The sequence below is a fragment of the Cebus imitator genome, unplaced genomic scaffold (genome assembly GCF_001604975.1).
Source record: "Cebus imitator isolate Cc_AM_T3 unplaced genomic scaffold, Cebus_imitator-1.0 Scaffold83, whole genome shotgun sequence".
NCBI lineage: Eukaryota > Metazoa > Chordata > Mammalia > Primates > Cebidae > Cebus > Cebus imitator.
The window spans coordinates 1,251,408-1,260,398 of NW_016107398.1; the positions used below are offsets into that span (position 1 = coordinate 1,251,408).

Genomic DNA, 8,991 nt, shown 5'->3' on the forward strand with positions numbered 1-8,991 from the left:
GTGGCTTATGCCTGTAATTCCAGCACTTTCGGAGGCTGAGGTAGGTGCATCACTTTAGGTCAGGAGCTCAAGACCAGCCTAGCTGACATGGTGAAATCCCGTTTCTACTAAAAATCCAAAAAAATTAGCCAGGCATGGTGGCTGGCATCTGTAGTCCCAGCTACTCAGGAGGCTGAAGCAAGAGAATCACTTGAACCTGAAAGGCAGAGATTGCAGTGAGCTGGGATTGTGTAATTGCACTCCAGCCTGGGTGACAGAGTGAGACTCTGTCTCAAAAAAATAATAAATAAAAATTTAGAAATCTATAATTGTAATTGATATTTGATATAGTCAATATTTTATAAACATGATACTCTGTGCTAGAAATACTAGGATTACATGGGCATTATATGACATTGGTAGTCATTTAAGGTGATACAACTTTCCTAGAAAGCGTTTAGATAATATGTACCAGGTCCTTTAAAAGGGCTTCTATTCTTTAGCCTATGAATTCCCCTTCTAGGAATCTATTCCAAGAAAATAATGTGAAATGTGGACGAAGCTTTATGCTTAAAATAGGTTAAGATTGCAGAAGAGATCAGAGAGAGCTATGAACGTTAAATTCAGAGTGCTGTGGGAACATATAAAAGGGCGACCTAGCCTTGTTTGGGATGTCAGGTCAAGACACACTTGAGAAGCTAGCATTGCAGCTAATGATATCAGACGTGAGAAGGAGTTGCCCAGGCAAAGACCCTTCCAGGCAAAAGTTAGATCACACGTGAAGGCTCAAGGTGGTTGAAAAGGGTATGGCAGATTCTAGGAACTAGAAATCCTGTATGACTGGAACAGAGTAAGGGAAGCAATTATGACATAAGGCTAAAGAAGGTAAGTGCAGGATTCTGTGAAAACAAGGGATTGCCCTGCTAAGAAACCATATAGAAATTTATATTACCATGGCCAGCCACTGTACCCTATGGTGGTTATAAGCCTGGCTGCAAGAAAGATCTCTCAGGTCTAGCCCTGTCTCATACCAGAGGTAACATAATACAGTGGAATATGAAGTTTAGGTGAAATAACAAAGATAACAAAGTTAAGCACGTAAATAATGACTAGCACATTGTAAGGACTCAACACCTCCATTGTTTTTATTATTTTATTACCATTACTTTAATTACATTGACCTGCTGTATTTCAGTATCTTCATTTAAAAATGATGATAACAGGATTATTGTAAAAATTCATTGTGTGGCATAATATTTAAAAAGGCTTTTTATGGCATTATGGCTATCATAAAAACATTGAACGTGATTCACAGGAATTTTTACTATCTTCATCTTAGAAATGTTTCTGAAACACTATTATCTTAGATTTTTATCTCTAACATTTCCTCCCACCCTAAAAAGATAACTATCCTATCCTGGTGGTGATTAAATAAATTCTGTGCCCACCTTCCAACCATACCAGGTACCAGAGCACTAATTTTCAGTGAGATTTTGTGCCTTCATGGACTCCAGTGTCATCTGAATTTGGAATGTAGTTGGGGGATTTCTGTGTAGGACTTCAGAGTTTATACCCACCATCTACTAGCTCAGACTACTGGTCAAGTGAAACATAGCAACTCAGTAATCAAAGGCTGCCAAATATTTTACCTTCTTTGCCCCTGCAAAATTTGACCAAATAATTCTCTGCACAGCTCTATTCATATATCTTCCTTTTAGAGCAACTGTGCTTAGTCTTCCTCCCTGCATAGGCTCAGCGCAAGCCTCAGGTCAAACCAGTGAGCCACATTCTCACTTGTCCAGAAAGAGTTTGGAAATATATTAACCACCTCACCCTGTATTACTCTTGCTTCCAGCAACCTGACTTCACTATTCTCTTTTCTATTCCATTTTTACTGTAGTTTTAGAACTAATGCTTCCTGGTTCTTCCTTTGGATTTCCCTTAACTCTGATTCTGATTTTTCTAGTTAGCATTGCATCCTTTCAAGTTTGACCCCACCGCAGTACCCTCCTACCTCAGGCACCATCCTGAGGTAGGTGTAAGGGAGGTATAATGAGGAAGGTATAAGGATATCCTCAAAGTTGGTTGAAAGTAATAATTAATTTACTTAACATGTTTATTTAGTGCCTGCTGTGTTCTAAATGCTGATTGTTAGGAATACAATGTTAAGACACAAACTGTGTTCTCCACAAGTTTATCTCAAAGTTGGCAAATGTTTTCTGTAATAACAGCCAAATAGAAAATATTTCAGGCTTTGTGGGCCACATATGGCCTCCAATGCATATTCCTCTTTTTTTCAATACTTAAAAAATGTAAATAACATTGTTTGTAGACTGAGGGCTAAAGCCCATATAGACCCTTGGCTTATAGATACAAGCAATAGGGTATCTTGTATAGATACAAAATACAAGCAATAGGGTATTAGATAATAGATACAAGCAATAGGGTATGGCAATTGGGTATGATAAAGTCCATACCAAAACTAAGCTCAGTGGCTAAAAGAGCTCATAGGAGGATAATCTGTCCCAACATTGGGGGATGAAACAAGGTTCCCAGGGAATATGATGCTTAGGTTGGGCCCTGACAGATTAAAAGGTGAATTGAGGTAAAGGTCAGACCACTCAAAAGGAGCAGCATAAGTAAAGGTCTAAGGGCAACATAGGGCTTGGCACATTCCTAAACTTCAATTGGTTTAATATGGCTAAATCATAAAATATTAGGGTTTAAACAGGAAGAGGCAAGACTGAACAGTTAATCAAGAGCCAGATGACAAATAAAGGAAAGTACAAATACCTGTAATGACATAAACATCAAGAAAAAATATGTTAAGGAGAAACATTGGTCTGAGAGTGCATAGCAATCCCTCCTCATCATAGGTTGTGAGAAAACTCACTCTCAAGAGAAAGTTAAGCTTTAGTTGACCGTGATAGGTAAAACAGGAATTTATAGAAAAAAAAATCAACAAAAAAACCCAAAATCAGAAATTCCATGGTGATTGTTTGTAATGAACGGGGGTGGGGGTCCCATAGCCTTTGATGAGTAGAGCAGATCTGGAGGCAGGGAGGATGAAGAGCAATGTTTCTAGGTGATAAGTACAGGAAATAGGGGTGAAGAAAGCAGAGACCTACAGGTATCCTGGGGGCAACTAGCAAGAGGGGCTGTGTAGGGGAAGCAACATATTAATTAATAAATGTGCACATGTCACCGGCTTCAAGATTCTGGCCGAAATACATGATTTAGTAAATATTTAAAAGCCATAGTGGTATAGCATGCTGTTTAATTATTTCATCTTTTCTCCAGGAATTTACCTTATTTTTCACTTGTGAGAAACATTTTAGGCATCTAAATCACTTTATTTAAGCAGATAATTAGAGTGCATTAGACTATGGCTGATCTTAGGTGTTCAAATACTGCATTTAGAAATGACAGTCACAATTAATTGAACATTATCTTTGCTGGTGTTTTAGGAGCTCACGAACTTAACCAGGCTACCTTGCTTAAAGGATTTATGTCTGAATGACCCTCAATATAAAACCAATCCAGTTTGTCTTCTGTGTAATTATTCCACACATATATTATATCATTTGCCTTGCCTTCAAAGATTTGACACGTTGGATGTGTCAGCAAAGCAAATCAAGGAACTGGCAGATGTAAGTACATCCCCAATCAGGTATCTGTGATTTCAGTTTTATTATAATGGCTTCTTTCCGGCTGTTTACACATATGGTAGGTAGGATTATCAGGTCAGTTCTTGTTGCCAATTCTACTTTTGCCCTAGTGAACTGGATGTTACACATAAAAGTACAAAAATAATAATATCAATACTAGAATTTTAATTTTGATGATGGTACTGGAAGGTGAAATAATAGAATATTATTTCTAATTTATACAAAACAAGAAGGAAATTGAAAAAAATCAGTGTTAATAATTAGACTAGTGCCATATATGTATGTATGTATATATATATATATATATATGCCTAAATAACAGAAATGTAACAATCACTTCTCCTTTGGAATATTACATATCAAAATTAGAAAATATCTATGGTTTATGGTAGTCTACCAAGGATTAGGTAAATTTTAATCTAATTAAACATAGTTTGTGATTCTCTGAAAGGTTAAGTAGCTGAGGATATCAGGGGACGAGAAGTAGCAGATGACAGGAGTTGTGGAGGCCAGATTATGTGAGACTGTAGACTGTTGTAAGGACTTTGGCCTTTACTTTGAGTGAGATGGGGTCCACTGGAAAATTCTGAGCAGAGGGGCAACTAAGATGACTTATGTTTTAAAGGGATCCTTTTGAATAATAGATTAAGAATGGAGAGCTAGAGGGGTAAAGGTGAAAGCAGAGAGACCAGTTAGGAGATTATTCCAGTCACTCAGATGAGCAATGTGGATGGTTCAATTCATGGTGTTCACAAAAAATGTGGTAGGAAGTCAGATTCTAGTAGCAGTTAAAAGATGGAGACTATCTGGGTTTACTGGTGGATTGGATATTAAGTACAGAGGAAAGAAGTAGAGAATAATTCCAAGATATTAGTTGGAGCAATTCAAAGAGAGAGTTGCTATTTGGCAACATTAGGAAGAGTATGGGAGGAATAGGTTTAGGAGGAAGAATCATGATTTAATTTTAGGCATTTAATGTTTGAACAATTTTTTGAATATCCAAGAGGACATATTCAATAAGTAGTTGGATGTATGAGTCTACTGTGTAGGAGAGTTTCCCAGATAATTAAAATATGAAAACTGAAAGCAGAAAGTTGGTACTTAAAGCTGTGGACTGGATGAGTCAACAAGGAATGGTGTGGAAGAGAAAGTGTGCCACTTGAGTGTTAAATGTTAGGTAGATGAAAAGGAACCTGCAGAGAGACTGAAAAGGAGAACTAAGAGAGGCAAGCTCTTCTAAAATTTTGACTGAGATTCTCAAACATTTGGTTCAGTCTTATAAATGTCAGGAGTGGCATAAGGAACAAAATAAGAAATTGTTAGTGCCTAACATCTTAAATTAAGTAATTATTTTCATTTCGTATTGTAAAATATTTATCCTTCCTTTATCTTTTAAGGCACAAATAGGATATATACTATAGTTCAACTTCTGATTCAGACCAAAATGATTTTCAGATTCAAAGTATTTTTAATTTATAGATTGATATAGTTTTCTAAAATGCTTTCTTCCTTACTATGCATAAGAAGATAAGTTGTGGCAGTTCTTTGTGATGAACTCTTGAACAGAGTATTATTGATTCTTCAGATTTTCACCTATGACTGTGAACTAGTTTGTGTAAATTACAAGTGGCAGATAAAGTCAGAACTTACCAGGAGGACCACCAAAGAGTCAGTGTGAGCAAGAGGGAAGAACATATGGGTTCAAATCAGAAGACTTGGATTCAAGCCCCCAACTGCATGTGCTACTCCTGAAGCTCAGTTTTCTGAACTGAAACAAAGATGATGAAAATAGTATCTGCCTTTCAGCACAGGGTTGTTTTGGGGGAACCAATGAGTTAATGTACATAAAAGCCCACTTTAATTTTTAAGTAGCATAAAAATAAGTGCTATGAAACTATAGTTGAATGTATTTCTGTTTATGACTTTGAATTCTTTTTTGGCCACCTAAGATGCAAAGGGATCAAATTTTGTCAGTACAAACATGCAACTGAATTTAGCATTATAATTAGTCTAACTTCTTTCTTTAAAAAGTTTGTTTTAACAGCTGGACAATTTTAACAAAGTCCTTGAAAGTGACTTTGACATTAATTTTTTAAAGTCCAAATTCAAAAAGCAAGTTGCATGTGGTCAGCCTACAAAGTTGATTTGCTATATAGTTACAGTTTATAAAATAGTCTTCCCTCCTTCCCCAAAATCTTACTATGTACTCTCAAACAAGGACAAAAAACAAACAAAAAAAAACCCCTTATTGATAACACTTGTTTATTGTTATGACATACTAAGTGATTTTGAAAAACTTTAGAAATAGTAAAATATCACAATTTGTGTTTCTATATGAAGATACAGGTACATTCCTAATAAATTAGAAAAAGTTGAAACTATGGTAAGATATACTACACACAAATCTGGTTTGATGGGAAACATAAGTAGGAAGTACACTTTTCATTTTATAAATCAAATTTTTTGGTTTTTGAAATGTGAATATATTGCTTATTCAAAAAAATTAAAATAAGACTAGTATGTTTTAATCTTTGTTTTATCCCCACCTAGGGGGACTCCAAGTTAAATTTAAATTTTAGATAAACAACAAAAAATGTTTTGGTATAATTAAATAAGTATAAGTAAGTTTACTAAGTATTATACGTATTAAAATATTATCCGTTGCTTATCTGAAATTCAAATTTAATTTGGCATCCTACATTTTATCCTATATTTTATCCCATGTTCTCTTGTGTTTTTTCCCTTTTATTTACAATTGATGCATAATAATTCTATGTATTCTATAGGATACACTGGTATTCTGATACAGATTTACAATGTATAATGATAGAATAAGGGTAATTAGCATATTCATCTCCTCAAACATTTATTTTTCCTGTTGTGAACATTCAAAATCCTCTCTTCCCGATTTTTGAAAATATACACATTATAGTTAACCATATTCATCCTGCAGTGCTACAGAATTCCAGAACTTATTCTTCCTATCTAGCTTTAATTTTCTGCCGTTAACCAACCTTTCTCCCCATTCTTTCCTTCCCACTATCTTTCCTACAGCCTCCAATATCTACAATTCTACTCTCTACTTCCATGACCTCAAAATTTTTTTTAGTTTTCACACAAATGATAACATGCAATCTTTATTTTTCTGTGCCTGACTTATTTCGCTTAACATAATGTCCTCCAGACTCAACCATGTTGCCACAAATGACAGGATTTCATTCTTTTTTATGGTTCAATAGTATTCCATCATGTGTGTGTGTGTGTGTGTGTGTGTGCACGCATGTGTGTGGAGGTGTATGTAATGTGATATATATATATATATATATATATATATATATATATCACATTTTCTTTATCCATTCGCCTGTTGATGGCACTTAGGTTAATTCTAAATCTTAGCTGTTGTGAATAGTGCTGCAGTAAACATGGGGGTGCAGGTATCCCTTTGATACACTGATTTCCTTTGTTTTAGGTAAATATCCGGTAGTGAGATTGTTGAATCCTATGGAAGTTCTATTTTTAGTTTTTTGAGAAAACTCCATCCTGTTTTTCAAAATGGCAGCATATGAGAGTTCCTTTTTCTGGGCCAGGAGGGTGGATCACTTGAGGTCAGCAGTTTGAGACCAGTCTGGCCAACATGGTGAAACCCCGTCTCTACTAAAAATACAATGAAAATTTGCCGGTGTGGTTGCAGGTGCTTGTAATCCCAGCTACTTGGGAGGTTGAGACAGGAAAATTGCTTGAACCCAGGTGGTGGAGGTTGCAGTGAGCCAATATCGTGCCACTGCGCTCCAGCCTGGACGACAGACTTGTCAAAAAAAAAAAAAAAAAAAAAGTTCCATTTGCTCTGCATTCTCACCAGCATCTCTCTCTGTTTTGTTTTGTTTTGTTTTGTTTTCTGTCTTTTTGATAATAGCCATTCTAACTGGGTGAGATTATATTGTGATTTTTATTTGCATTTCCATGATGGTAAGTTAGTGATGTTGACTATTTTTTCATTTACCTATTGGCCATTTGTATGTTATCTTTTGAGAAATGTCTGTGCAGTTCCTTTGCCCACCTTTTGGTTGGATTATTTGTGTGTCTGTGTGTGTGTGTTTCGTTTTTTTTGTTGTTGTTTTGTTTTTGTTTTTCTCTGTTGAGTTGTTTGAGTTCCTTGTTATTCTGGATATGAGACCCTTATTGGATCAATCATTTGCAAATATTTTCTCCCTTCCATAGGTTGTCTCTTCATTCTGTTGATTGTTTCCTTTGGCTGTGCAGAAGCTTTTCAGTTTAATATAGTCCCATTTGTCTGTTTTTGTTTTTGTTGTTCATGCTTTAGAAGTGTTAGCCATAAAATCTTTGCTTAGATCAATGTCCTAAAGCATTTTCTCTCTTTCCTTCTAGTAGTTCCATGGTTTCAAGTTTTACATTTAAGTCCACCTTTTGAGTTAATTTTTGTATATGTTGAGAGATAGGGTCTAATTCCATTCTTCGGTATGGGGATATCCTATTGTTTTAGATTTAAGAATTTATTAGAAATTTTTTTCAGCTGTCACTGACCCACAGAATTTTGTATAGAATTTTCTATTGTCTCCAAATAGTAAAAAAAAAAAAAGAAAAAAAATCAAGAAACACAATTTCCCATTTCTTAGGAGTTGTTCTTTTAACTCAGTTGCACATCAGAAATTAAGCTCTTCTTCATCAGAGATATTTAATCAGTTTATCATGATCCTAAAATAAATTTTTTCTTAACTGTTCTTTGTTATGATTGTCTTATTTTTAGCAGAGAATTTAGTGATTTCAGTTGCAGTACTTCATAATATGCATGAGGAAAGAGAATTCTTTTGGCCTTTCATCATACTATGTATTTGTTTCTATTCTGTCTTTTATGCCAGATAATTATATTAGGATCTTGATTATCCGCTCTGTACTAAGTAAATTTCATAAGAAAAGACTGCAGCTGTAGAAAATATATGTCTAAAACTGTAAAAGCCTTCCAACTTATTTGCTTTCATTATTTCAGGTAAACAATTAAAATCATGTCCCATTTTTTATAATGCCTCTAATTTGTTTATGGTCTCCTCAGGTAGTCCTTTTTAAGTAATATAACTCTCAAGCTCCATTTAGCTGGTGCGTTTCTTAATTATGTATTTAATCAATTTATCATGATAAATTTATTGTTATAAATAAATTTTATAGCAATAAATTGTTATTTATTGACCCATTGTTATTAAGGAACTCAAGATAAATGGATTTGATAGACATTTAGTAATTTCCTTAACCTAATGAACATTCTTTTATAAATTTGAAAAAAAATAAATTCTGTTCCTTAGCCATGCTTTTTTTTTTTTTTTTTTTT

General features: G+C 34.7%; 2 protein-coding genes across 2 annotated transcripts in view; one reads left to right on the top strand and one right to left on the bottom strand.

Moving 5' to 3' along the window:
• The window catches only part of RTN1 (reticulon 1), a 470,076-nt gene that overhangs the window by 327,213 nt on the left and 133,872 nt on the right, over window positions 1-8,991 (bottom strand). The gene's annotated exons all lie outside the window — the stretch shown is intronic.
• LRRC9 (leucine rich repeat containing 9) overlaps window positions 1-8,991 on the top strand; it is a 131,565-nt gene that overhangs the window by 13,558 nt on the left and 109,016 nt on the right. The window contains exon 8 of the mRNA XM_037740475.1: window positions 3,447-3,629. Within this exon, the coding sequence (XP_037596403.1) occupies window positions 3,447-3,629 (183 nt within the window). The remainder of the gene's footprint in view (window positions 1-3,446; window positions 3,630-8,991) is intronic.